The sequence below is a fragment of the Vulpes lagopus genome, chromosome 13 (assembly GCF_018345385.1).
Source record: "Vulpes lagopus strain Blue_001 chromosome 13, ASM1834538v1, whole genome shotgun sequence".
Classification (NCBI taxonomy): domain Eukaryota; kingdom Metazoa; phylum Chordata; class Mammalia; order Carnivora; family Canidae; genus Vulpes; species Vulpes lagopus.
In genome coordinates, this window is record NC_054836.1 from 31,002,999 (window position 1) to 31,015,756 (window position 12,758).

The 12,758-nt window shown below is 40.7% G+C and overlaps 1 protein-coding gene across 1 annotated transcript in view; it reads left to right on the forward strand.

The window, feature by feature from the left end:
* Positions 1-273: 273 nt before the first annotated feature.
* The window catches only part of TSPAN13 (tetraspanin 13), a 38,895-nt gene continuing 26,410 nt past the window's right edge, over positions 274-12,758 (forward strand). Inside the window, exon 1 of the mRNA XM_041728223.1 lies at positions 274-549. Within this exon, the coding sequence (XP_041584157.1) occupies positions 487-549 (63 nt within the window). The 5' untranslated portion in view covers positions 274-486. The remainder of the gene's footprint in view (positions 550-12,758) is intronic.

Consider the following 12,758-nt stretch of genomic DNA (forward strand, 5'->3'; position numbering starts at 1 on the left):
GTAGTTCTCCCTGCCAGCGTGGACCTCCGGCCAGCCCCGCCCTCTGCTCACCTGCTCCCCGGGAGGCCGCAGCCCGGTCGCTGTCACACGGCCCGGCCCGGAGCGAGGTCCCCAGGCCTCCGCCCCCCCCCGCGCCCCGCCCCGCCCCGCCCCTCCCCGCTGCCGGCCTGCGGAGCGCATTCATTTGCATATTTCTACCTTTGTTCCCAGCCGGCGGCCAATCAGCGCGCGGGGCGAGCCGGGGCGGCTGGGCGGGGCTCGGGCTCGGGCTCGCGCTCGCGCTCGGGCTCCGGCTCCAGCTGCGGCGGCCGCAGGTTCCGGAGCGGGTTCGAGCCGCGGCGGGCGCGCAGCGCACTGCAGCCCCAGCCCAGGGCCCCCCCACCCCGCCTCGGCCCGGCCCCGGAGGCGAGGACAAAGAGGCTGCCCCGGAGCCCCGCCCGGGCCACGTTTACCTGCGGCTGCGGGCAGGCAGCACGGGCTGCAGAGATGGTTTGCGGGGGCTTCGCGTGTTCCAAGAACTGCCTGTGCGCGCTCAACCTGCTGTACACGGTGAGTGCCCCGCGCCCGCCCCTCCCCTCCCCTCCCCTCCGCTCGGGGGCTCTGCACCTGCTCGGCCGCCCTCCCCGCCCGCCCACGCTCGCGCCCTGGCCTCCCCCGCCGTCCCCGCCGAGCCCGCGAGCCGCCGCTCGTCGCAGTCTCCTCCTTGGCTTCGGGGTGAAGCCGCCGTCCCTCTGGCCACCGGCCGCCTCTCTACCCCGCCCCCTCACCCACCGCCTTGTTTTTCAGTCCTGCGACCAGACCTTCCCGCTTTCCCATCCCTATCCCTCCTGGTAACTAACCCCTCGCGGGCGGGGGGGGGGGGGGGGAAGGTTTGGAGGCGGGAGAGCCGCCTCGGGGTTTTGGGGACAGTTCTGCAAAAATAGCGTGATCCGAACCCGACAACGCGGCATATGGGCAGTGTGCATCCCGGTTAGCTCTACGTGCTCCTGTGGTCTGAGCTGAGGTCACCGAGGAGGTTCGCAGGATATCCGCAGCTTCCGAAGTTTGTTTCGTGCTTACATAAAGGGTTGTCTTTATTTATTTAATTTTTTTTTTTGGGGGGGGGGGGTGGTGGTCCGTTTGCTCACGCTGGATGCTTTTTCCCATGTGGTCTCCCGTCTTATTAATGTCCTAACTCCATTTTAAGCCAAATCCTCCAGTAAATAAGCAAGCCTCCTCCAGCCAAGACATTTCTTTCTCTGCTAACAAGCTTGGGGCTTTTAGATTTAAGGTACAGTCTATCTCTGTGATTTTTGAGGCTCAGCTCTGGGCAGACAGAGGGATGGGGGAGCAGGTTGCTGTTTATTGATTGCCTGTCACATCCCTGGTTTTGCATTCATGATTTCATTCCTCATTCTGACAGCCGTCCGAGGCGAGGGGGTATTGTCTACATTGTATACGTAAGATAACAGACCAAAAAGGGGTTTATTAAGTTTACATGGCTGGTGGTTGGCGAGTCGGGAATAGGACCTAGGCTGTGGGGATCCAGATCCTTCCACAGGCTTCTCTCTCAGGTGGAAGAAACTTCCTCTTCTGTCATCATCCCTCCATCCTAGTCTTGCTCCCTTCTATAAATACACCTGCAGGTTTGCAGCACCCACCCTGAAAACAAACCCAGCTCCCCTGCATTAGCAGAGAGCTAGGCCATCTGTGCAAGCTTAGGTTACATCTTTGGAATGGAGAGGCTGCCTTGTGGTCACCAACAGGAGAGACAGGCTGGATCGTTTTACCATTACTGTTCTTTTGTATATGAACATGCTGGCAAAGCTTTGAAGGCAAGACAGTGGAATAAAGTATGTTTTTCTGGCTAGTTCTAGGAATCTAATCACATGGTCACTGATAGTAGACATGGGGGAGGGGAATTGTAAAACACCTGGTGATTCAGCGCCTTGTAATTGGAGACTCATGTCAAGTTTCAGATCAGTATCCACATTTGTCTCACCTGAAGCATATATATCGTATTGATTATTAAGTGCTGACCAATTCTCCAGGTATTTTCTTTTATTAGCACTAATAGCCAGCTTAGAACTTCAAGTTCACCATCTTGTGCCCTGAATTTTGCCCCCACCCCATGATTTAGTCATCTGTTCACCAGACATTTACCCCATAATGTCTGCATGCTTACTTGACTGAGAGAGGTCTATATAAATAAATTAATGTGCATTATATATGATACAGATTAATGTGCTATATATATTAAAGGCAGGTTATTTTTAAGTCTAGCTGTTTTCAAGGTATGTCATTTCTAGTTGTATTTACTGCGTATCAGGAAAGCAAGGAGAAAGGAGATTCTTTTTTTTTTTTTTTTTAAGATTTTATTTATTTATTCACAAGAGGCACACAGAGACAGAGAGAGGCAGAGACACAGGCAGAGGGAGAAGCAGGCTCCATGTGGGGAGCCCGACGTGGGACTTGATTCCAGGATCACGCCCTGGGCCAAAGGCAGGCTCTAAACCGCTGAGCCACCCAGGGATCCTGAGAAAGGAGATTCTGAAGGAACATTTTGACTTTTATATCTAATCCAACTTGACCTTCAAAGTGTATTCTATTGATCTTAATAGCGATGCAGTAAACCTTAATTAGAAATTCACAAAGCTATAAAATGGTTAGCATCCTTTTAAATACTGACTTTTTAGATAAGAAAGATATTTTAAGAAATGAATTACTGTCTACTTATACATTGCGAAAAAGCTTAACTGAGGCCAGCAGTTTAAATTGGAGCTAAGTGGAAGGTAAAAGTTGGACCAGGTCTTAACTAGATGCTGAAACTGAGCCGCTGTTACTAAGATTCCATATCCTCCCTGGTCTCTCCCTCAACATTTTTAAGATGAGAAGTGTGAAGTATTTGGGGGTAGGGTTGAAGTTGAAGACCTAGGAGACATTTCTTTCTAAGGTACAAATAGGTGGACCTTTCACAAGTTCCAATCCCACCAGGGTAACTGCCTTTGAAATATGCACAGCATTTCAGGACTGAGTCTGAGGTCATTTCTAAAACTGTTAGTGAAACCACGATTGCATATGGGAGTGGCAGGTGTAAAGGCCATGGCCTGCTCTGGTGTTGAAGAATTTTCTTGAGGAACTTAGGACTCTCCAAACCAGACTGTCCACATGCTCAGGTGGCCTGCTGATGAACCTAAGATGAGAGCAGAATTCATGATCAGGCTAGAAAGCATGTCACTAAGATGGCTTGGAAGGAACATCCCCCAAACTTGTCGTGGACTTCTGGTCCAGCTGACCAAAGAGGCAGCTGATTCTTGTTATTTATGGTTTGGCTTTTTAGTCAGTAGGATCCCTAGTACCGAATAACTTTAAATTAGTGTAGTGAATATAAACTATTTATAGATAGGGTAGGAAGAGGAGAAATAGAATTCTCTTCCTTGCACCTTCACGGTATTATAAGAAAGAGAAAGACTGGCTTCAGAACTTCTGCATATTTAAAGAAACTGAACATTTCTTTACTCAATAAATCTTTATTTACGACAGGCATTGTTCTCAGTTCAGGAAGACAGCAGTGAACCAAACTGGGCTTTATTTTTTTTTTTTTTTAAATTTTATTTATTTATGATAGTCACAGAGAGAGAGAGAGAGGCAGAGACACAGGCAGAGGGAGAAGCAGGCTCCATGTACCCGGAGCCCGACGTGGGATTCGATCCTGGGTCTCGAGGATCGCGCCCTGGGCCAAAGGCAGGCGCCAAACCGCTACGCCACCCAGGGACCCCGCAAACTGGGCTTTAAAATCAATACGGCTTTATGAAACCTTAAAAAAAATTTTTTTTTTTTTATTTACTGTCTTTTCTCCATATGACCTCAGGAGCTTTATTCAGTCAATAAATATTTGCCTAATGGGTATACTCTGCTAAGAACTGTGGGGAGTAATAAACACATACAAAGGCAAATACCTCCCTGCTTGGTGAAAACAGGATCTAGTTTGCATACATGGAGTGGGACAATTAAATGTGATTTGAGGGAATGACTGACTGTAGGTACCATATAGTTTAGGACTAGGGGACAGCTTTGTGGCTTAGAGAAGTTGGAGTGAAAAAGGTATAATGAAATTGGGGAAAATGTAGAAAGAGCGGGACTCTTTTTCATATTGCTTATGATATAAACGCAAATGAAAACTACTTTGGGAAAATAGTCTTTTTTATGTTTAATAATTTATTTTAGAATACTTTTAATTGAAAATGTTTTGACAGTGACAAACAACTTTTTAAAAATACTTTTGTGCGGAATCTTAAGAATATGAAATAAATGTTATTTTAAAATGTGTTAACATATAGAAGATTGATAATTTATGTCCATGTGCTTCCTGAGCAGAGGAGAAGAGACTTTTAGGAGTTGCACTGCTGATTTTTAACATAGGTATTAAATATTATATATAATACTTATTCATATATATGCATAGTTTTAATTGAGAATATAAAGAACATGAATAACTGTGATCTTAAAATAAGAAGGGTCATTTCAGAAGTTTGTTTCTTTTTCTGTATTCTTCTAAATCCTTTCCAAGTTTGTTTTAATGATCTTTTTTTTTTTTTGCAATTTTTTCCCTATACCTTTGCTTTTTTTTTTTTTTTATTTCTTGCTTTGGGAGAAATCTCCATACAGACTCAAAAGTTATACTAATTTACATCCATTCTAAGACCTAGATTTATAATTTACATTTGAATATCTGAAACTGGATAGTCTTAAAACAGATAAACTATACCATATGTAAAGGTAAAAAAAAAAAAAAAATCTCTACAGTGAACAGGGAGAGAAATAATTGAGTTCAGAAGAAAACCTAACTTTGAATACCAACTCTACAACTTAGAATTTAACCTTGGGCAAACAGCTTACTTTATTCGAGCTTCAGTTTTTCCATTTATAAGCTGGTGATGATATTTTTCATTCTGGCCTCATGAGTTTTAGGATAAGATGGAAAAATGGATAAATGCTTGGGTACACTACAGAGAAAAAAATAAATTGTTACAACTTCAAGAAGAAAAGTTTATTTTAAATTTCTTAATTACAAACCTGCATATGATAAGGAACACAAGCTATTGGGATTTCTAGCACTTAATGTTAGCTGGTGTTGGTTTACTCTGGCGGGCCCTATGGAGGCAGGAGTTCATGCCCTCAAAGTAGTAATATTAATCTTTTAGTTGTAAGAAAAAATTACTGAGGTATAGTAAGTATAAATATGGAATGATTAACGTGTACATTTATTTGAGTCCCATTCTGGTCATTAGAGTGTTGGAAAACTTTAATTTTGTTTAGTCTTAACTTGAAAATAAAAGAAACACTAGTACTTCAGCCAAAGAAAAAAAATCTACTTATTGCTGTTACTTTCAAATGATTGCACTGATGTCATTTTTCAAAAATCTGATCATAATTTTTCAAATTACTCTTGTTTAATATTTTCATGTGTGGTTAGGTTTATGTTATTTCTGTGTTCTCGGTCAGACTCTGAATGAATTTAAAATATTTAACTGGTTGCTAATTATTTTCTTGCATTTTGATTTAAAAATGATTCACTGTTTACAGAACCTGAGAGTTCTCATGTGATGCTGTTGGGCTGATATTTATAGGCTGCCTTTGTGCCAAACATGTTTGTAATATTTCCCAACTTTTGATTTAAAAACAGAAACAAAAATGTGCTATTTAGGCCATTTCTCACTTGAAGTGAGGTTATTGACTTTTCATAAAATTTAACAACATATGAGACATTGCAAAGAATGAAACAATTCATTTTGAGAAAAATTGTGTATCAGTCCATATTTGAGAAGTGAGATTTGTGTATTTCAGTGGCTTGATGTACATACAGTTTAAAGTGGTTTAAAAATGGGCCATTATCACTTCAAACACGTTTGAAGGACTGGTGAAGGTAGGTTAGGTTTAGATCCTCCTTGTTCATGTCACATTTCACCTGAATTTATACTCCAATTTTTTTTTTTTTTTTTTTTTTACCATTGTAAAATGAGTGATCCAAACCCATTTGTGATAACAGATGAAAACTATTAGAGAATCAACCCAGGGATCCCTGGGTGGCGCAGCGGTTTGGCGTCTGCCTTTGGCCCAGGGCGCGATCCTGGAGACTCGGGATCGAATCCCATGTCGGGCTCCCGCTGCATGGAGCCTGCTTCTCCCTCTGCCTATGTCTCTGCCTCTCTCTCTCTCTCTCTGTGTGAGAGAGATAAATTTATTTATCATAAATAAATAAAAATTAAAAAAAAAAAGAATCAACCCAAAATCTTGAGCATGACTTTCAAGATCTTTCACCATCTGCCCCTCTCATTTGCAGCCCTTTACATATTTTAGCCACAGAGAATTCTCCCCACAAAATGCTCTTTGTTGTCTTTCTGTTTTTGCTGATCCCCTGCCCTCAACCTAGAACACCTTGCTCCATCTTTGTGAAGTTCCTCAAATACAACCCCTTATTTCCTTAGTCAGAAGACATTGTTTCCTTAAATTTTTACTTGGGAAACTTGATACTTGAGTACCACTCCAGACTAAGTCAGTCAATTCCAGGGAGAAAGGGAAGGCATGTGATTATTTTTTTTTTTTTAAATCTTTTTCAAACTTCCTACCTAATTCTAAATTACAGCGAGGGCTGAGAGTCCCTATTGTAAGATTTTGTTTTACTGTGTCTTTGCCTTTGACCATACCGATTCTCCATATTGTAGATAGCTTTGTGTTTGCTTTTTACTCAAGCTAAAACATTAACACCCCCCCCCCTTTTTTTTTGTTATTGTTGACAGAAGTTATAGCTTTCTCCTTGTTGGATCCTTCAGTGTGTAGCATTTCCTTTTTTTTTTTTTTTTTTTAAATGGAGGCTAGGGGCAGCCCAGGTGGCTCAGTGGTTTAGTGCTGCTTTCAGCTCAGGGCCTGATCATGAAGCCCCGGGATCGTGTCCCACGTCAGGTTCCCTGCTTGGAGCCTGCTTCTCCCTCTGCCTGTGTTTCTGCCTCTCTCTTTCTCTCTCTCTCATGAATAAAGAAAATCTTTTTTTTTTTTTTTTTTTTTTTTTTTTTAAAAAGAGGCTATACTCGAAATACTCCTTGAATTTATAGAATTGGTTGCCCCCTTTTCACCAGGGGCAAAATATACCTAATGAAAACTTCATAAAAATGATAAAATAATTATATTTAATCATAAAAGGATTATGGTGCCTAAGTGGCTCAACCAGCTGAACATCTGACTTTTGATTCCAGCTCAGGTCATGATCTCAGGATTGTGAGATTGGGCTCTGCATCAGGCTCAACACTCAGTGTGGAGTCTGGGATTCTCTCTCTCTCCTTTTCCCTCTGCTCATCCCCCTGCCCTCATGCTTGCTCTCTCTAAATAAAAAAATAAAAAAATGAAAAAAGTATTTTAAAAAAAGATAATTTATTCAAAATTAAATCTAGAAGGCAGCCAAGTATTTTAAAACTTGAAAGTCAGCGTTGGGTTAGAAAATAATAATAAGTAGGCATTACTTTTATATATCCCTGGTAGGATCTAATATGTTTCTTGAAATATACTTTTATCCTCTGTTGTTAGCCAATCTTTCATATACTTTTCAGGTTTTCAAATAATGTTTCCTATAAACAAATCCACTTCCTATAAAATTGTACTCTACATCCTAGTTGGCTAGGGTTTTTTACATTATTAGTCTACTATGTAATTATTAGTCCAAAATAAATATAAGATGAACCTAAATAATTTTATTTCTTTTCTTCATTCCCATAATAAATATTAATTGAGCATCAAGAGCAGTAAACAAAACCAGAATGTGCTGCCTTCATGGGTCGTACATGTATGGAATGAGTAGACGATAAGCGAATAAGTAAATTACACATCAGATGGGAAGGTAAGAAAGTGCTGTGGAGAAAAATAGAGCAAGAAGAATGAAAAATAGTGAGGCTGTGGGTGGGTAGGGAGGATAAGTGTGTATTTAGTATATCGTCAGGATTAACCTGCTTGGGACGACAACCCTGGGACAAGGATTTGAAGGCAATGAAAGACAAATATCTAGGAGAAGTGTTCCAGAGAGATGGAGCTTTGAAAATATCGAGGAAGAGGAGTATTCCTGGTTTATGCAAGGGACAGAGATAAGTCCATTGTGACTGAGACTGGATGAGGGGGTGGAATGGTGTAGGATATGAGTCGGAGAAAGTGTAAGATGCAGATGATGAAGGGCCTTGAGACCACTGGACAGATTAGAGTTTCTCTACGGAGTGAAACGGGTAGCTATTGGTAGCTTTGGGTCTGATTTTTCACTTAGAGATTGTCTAGCTTCTGAATTGAGAATGGGTTATAATGGACAACAGGGGAAGTAGATCACATATAAGACTACTGCATTAATTAAGCAAGAGATGTGGAGGGTGTGGACCAGTGTGATATCAATGTAAGAGAAATAGTCCGATTTGAGGTGTATTTTGAAAGTAGGGCCAACATGTTTTCTGATGGATTGGAACAGGGCATGAGAAAAAGAGAGGAAGCACGAATTACTCATGATTTATGGCCTAAGCAACTGGCAGGATGGATCTTCTATTAATAGGAAGATTGTGGGTGGAGAAGGCTTTGGGAGGCAGAGGAGGGGTTCAGTATTAGATGTGATGCCAATCACATACTCAAATGGAGATGTCATAAAGCAGTTAGACTAACAACAGTGGGGTTCAGGGGAAAGGAGTAGCTGGATGTTTAAATCCTGGGAGCTGTCAACATAGACAGTGGTATTTAGAATTAGTACTGGATGAGATCCACAGGGTAGTGAGGATAGATGGAGAAGTGCAGTCATCTGTGGAATGAACCAAGGGCCCTTTTATAGTAAGAGCTTCAGGAGACAAGAAGGAACCAGGAAAGGAGCCTGAGAAGGTAAGAGGAAAACTAGAAGTTGGTACCCTAGAAGCCAAGTGCAAGTCATTTTATGGAGACAGATTTGAACATCTGTCTCAAATGCTGCTAAGTAAGATGAGGACTAAGATTTGGTCCTTGAATTGGTCAGTGAAGTCATTGGAAAGAGCAGCTAACCTGCTTTTCATGTGACAAATGCTCTGCCCCTCAATAATATGGGGTCCTAATTACTTTTCCTCTGCTGATTGCCCAATACAGCCCTGGCATATGGTTGATGTTGAATTAACTGAATGAGAGAATCAGTGCGGGGCTATTGTGCCCATAACTCCACTTCTTATATCCCAGAACTCCACAGCAGGAAGGGGTAGGGTGCCTTTTGAACTTGGTTGGCAGCTGTGAGTGCCACCTCAAACTGGTATCTTTGGAACACGACAAGTCAAGATCCCTTACTTTTAATTCCTGTTATATAATTTCTTCTTAGCAGATGTTATGTAATATGTATATGTATTTTGTGCCCGATGAAATATCAAATCTTCTTGGCACCATGGAAAACATAAGGAAGAAAAATATGTGGCAAAGTCATTTCAGGCTTCCTTGTTTCATTTTCATTCTTCAAATGAAACAAGGAACTGAGGTCCTGGCATCAACACTAAATGTCTGGACTTTTAGCAATATCTAGATTATTTATAGAATTTTCAAATTTCTACCCAGATATTTGGCATCATAGAAACACATGCTTGATCATCACTGAGTTGTTCTGCAGTTTTTCACGTTAGGTAGAAGTTCAGACGGATAGTTTAGCATTCAAGTGTAATTGCTCATGATGAATATTAAAGCATATACAGGGAAGATAGTCTGGGGCCTTTGCTTTCTTTATGTGTCTGTGGATGCTTGTGTACATTTTGGTGGTATAGTTCCTCTAAACCTGATTCCCATTTAAAATTTCTTACCCTCCACTACTATCACAACTTCTCTCTCCTATTTTTGTCCTGACAAAACATTTTTAAATAATTTAATACAAAATTGAATCCAGTTTTTTCAAATGTTCTATATTCCTCTTTTGTCCTCAAAGCAATTCACTTTGGTACAATTCAGATGCTAAAAAAAAATGTAGAAGTAATTAGAACTATTTTAGGGATAATTCAAGTTTCTCTTTGCATCTTATTTTGAAATGTGGATTTTCATGAAAGAATGTAAATCTTTTTATTGGTTATATATAAAGAGATAATCTGAAACATTAGGCTGAATTTCTTTCCCTCAAATATTAAATCGATTAGGGAATAAGCATTTATCTGTCTTTAAAGAGTAATGAGCAATATCATGAGCTCTTTCATTCAGCAGTGTATTTTGAGTACCTCTTCTCTACCAGACACTTTGCCAGGTGCTAGGAATATTAGAAAAACATGTGCCTTGCTTATATGGCACCTAAAGTATAGAAGGCTCATTAGAAGAATTTGTAGTATGGCTGGAGGTGGGGAATAGTGGCTAATGAATTACCTCCAGCAGTGATCCAGGCTCTTCACATCCTTGGATGTGTTAGCTTGGGATTTGGACTTTATTCTAAGATTAGAAACAACAGATCCCCAGCCTAGGAATGAGCAGATCCTACTGGCTTTAAAAAAAAAAAAAAAAAGACCAAAGACCACCATATTAGGAATAGAGTCCAGCTCTAGGTAATAGAAACCCAGCTACTGCTGCTTAAAATAATCTTTATTATTTGCATGTAGGTATATGTCCAGAAGTAGGTAGCCCAGAGCAGGGGCGTAATTGAAGGATCTTATCAGGGTCTCAGTTGTCATTGTTTGCCTGCTCTACTGTTATGTAACTTTCTTCCTTTTCACCAAATTGCATTGGCAACTCTAGGCATTTTAATTTGTTCCGTTCCAGAAGAAGGATGATACTGTAAAATGCTTTTCCTTGGAAAGGTGTGTCTTGTTGAAACGGTTTTATTCAGATTGTTTACATACCATAAGCTATACATATTTACAGTATAAATTTAGTGAGTGTGTGTGTATATATATATATATATATATATAAACCTCTGAGCCCCAGTACCACATTCAAGACCTTGAACATATCTATTACCCCCCACAGTTTGCTTATCCTCCTTTGTAATCCCTCTCTTCTGCTGCACAAGCCCTGCTCCTACTGCAAGCAACCACTGACCTGCTTTGTGGTACATTTTAGTCTGGAGTTGAATTTGGTAAGTCTAGGAGGATGTTTGCAGACAGAAGATGGTGTAGGGCATTTCCCTGGGTCATTGATTTCCCTTCTTGTTTGTCCTTAGAGAGAAGTTTCTGGGAGGTCTTTTCATCTAAAAGGTAGTGCACATATTTTTAAAAGCCTATATTTAAGGTGAAGGACTTAACAGTCTATGGGAAAAAAAAAAAAGTCTATGTAGGGAAGGTGGTCTCAATTGTACAGGTAGATAAAATCTCTGCAAGTTTGAAGATACTAAAAAAATTTATGATAAACACATTGGAAGATGAAGCTTGTATTTATCAGAATTCTTTATGGGTCATAGATGAGCTAAAAAGAATGTGTTGACAAGAGAGCACAAACTTTTGAAAGCATACATAGAATTGGGACATCCAAATAGTTGGATTGTTAAGTATGGCTGGATCAGGGGTCTCAGAAAAGGTCAGAACTCTCTTGCTTCTTTTATATACTAGCTCAACTTGATGCTGCTTAGATTCTTTTTAAAGATACCTCTTACCATGTGCCAAGATAGCCACTGATAGACTCAGTTTTAATTGTCCTTATAGCTTGCTATGCCAGAGGAACCCATTTACTTTTCTTTCAATATTATTGTATTATGGAATGGAACATACTAATTGACACCATTGGTTTATGGACCTTCCGTGGACCAATCACTGTGGATAGGAGGATGAGCAACCATGATTGATAGGCCTGTGTTGTGTGTGTCTGCTGTTAGTAATGGTCTTATGAGGCCTGTGAAACACTGTGATTGAGGTTTACAAGAGATGAGTATTCTGGGTTATCAAGGCAACACATGGCTATTACATAGGCCATTCCTCTTTTGGACAGTAATTTGGTTCTTTTGTTCCTAATTCTAGAATAGTCTAGCAATGTCATCATTTTAAAAGTTTAGTGTAGTGGCCTAATATTCCAACACACTCCTAAGCTAGATTATAAAGATCATTATGCACAGCGTATGTTTTTCTTTGTTCTCTCATGGCGTTGCATGTATCCATAAGTGTACAAACACGTGTTTATTAGTTTTAAAAAAAGGTTATGTGCAAGAGTGATGTTAAACACTTTAAATTCTTGCTCCCTTACTCTGGGCCGTGCACTGTGCCCTTTTGTGTGAATGTAGGTGTATGTGACAACATTTCTAGGTTGGGTAAAAGGAAAATAAAAGGCACAAAATAAGCTAGCATTTGGTAGTTAACTGATAGAAAAGTCCTATGAGTAGAAGACTTCAGTGTTCTTTTTTAAGTGGCTATCCAGCGAGGTTTCCTAGGGAGTAAGTTAAAGAGATGCTATGCAAACCCACAAGAATCTGGCTACAAAGGAAGAACTACATTTTATGCATTATAATGTTGTTGTTAGTATTATATCTCAGTGTTAACAATTACTTAAATATAATGCTATGCACTATGATAGGGCTCTACAGGGGAAAAAAAAAAAAGTGCACCAGGCAGAAAGTTTGCCACAGTTCTGGCCTCTGTCATTGGGCATGTAATTTTGCTACTCAGATTTATCATCTGTAAAATGGAAGAGAACAGATCACTGGCCAGATTCTTGGTGTTCTCTGAGTTTGTGCTGTTATGTGGGCCCTGGTTGGCAATTGCTGTGTCCCTTCTACAAGAATCTTACTCAGAATCCATCCCTGTGTGAACTGTTGCTTCTGCCACCACCTTCTCCTCTCAGGACTTGCT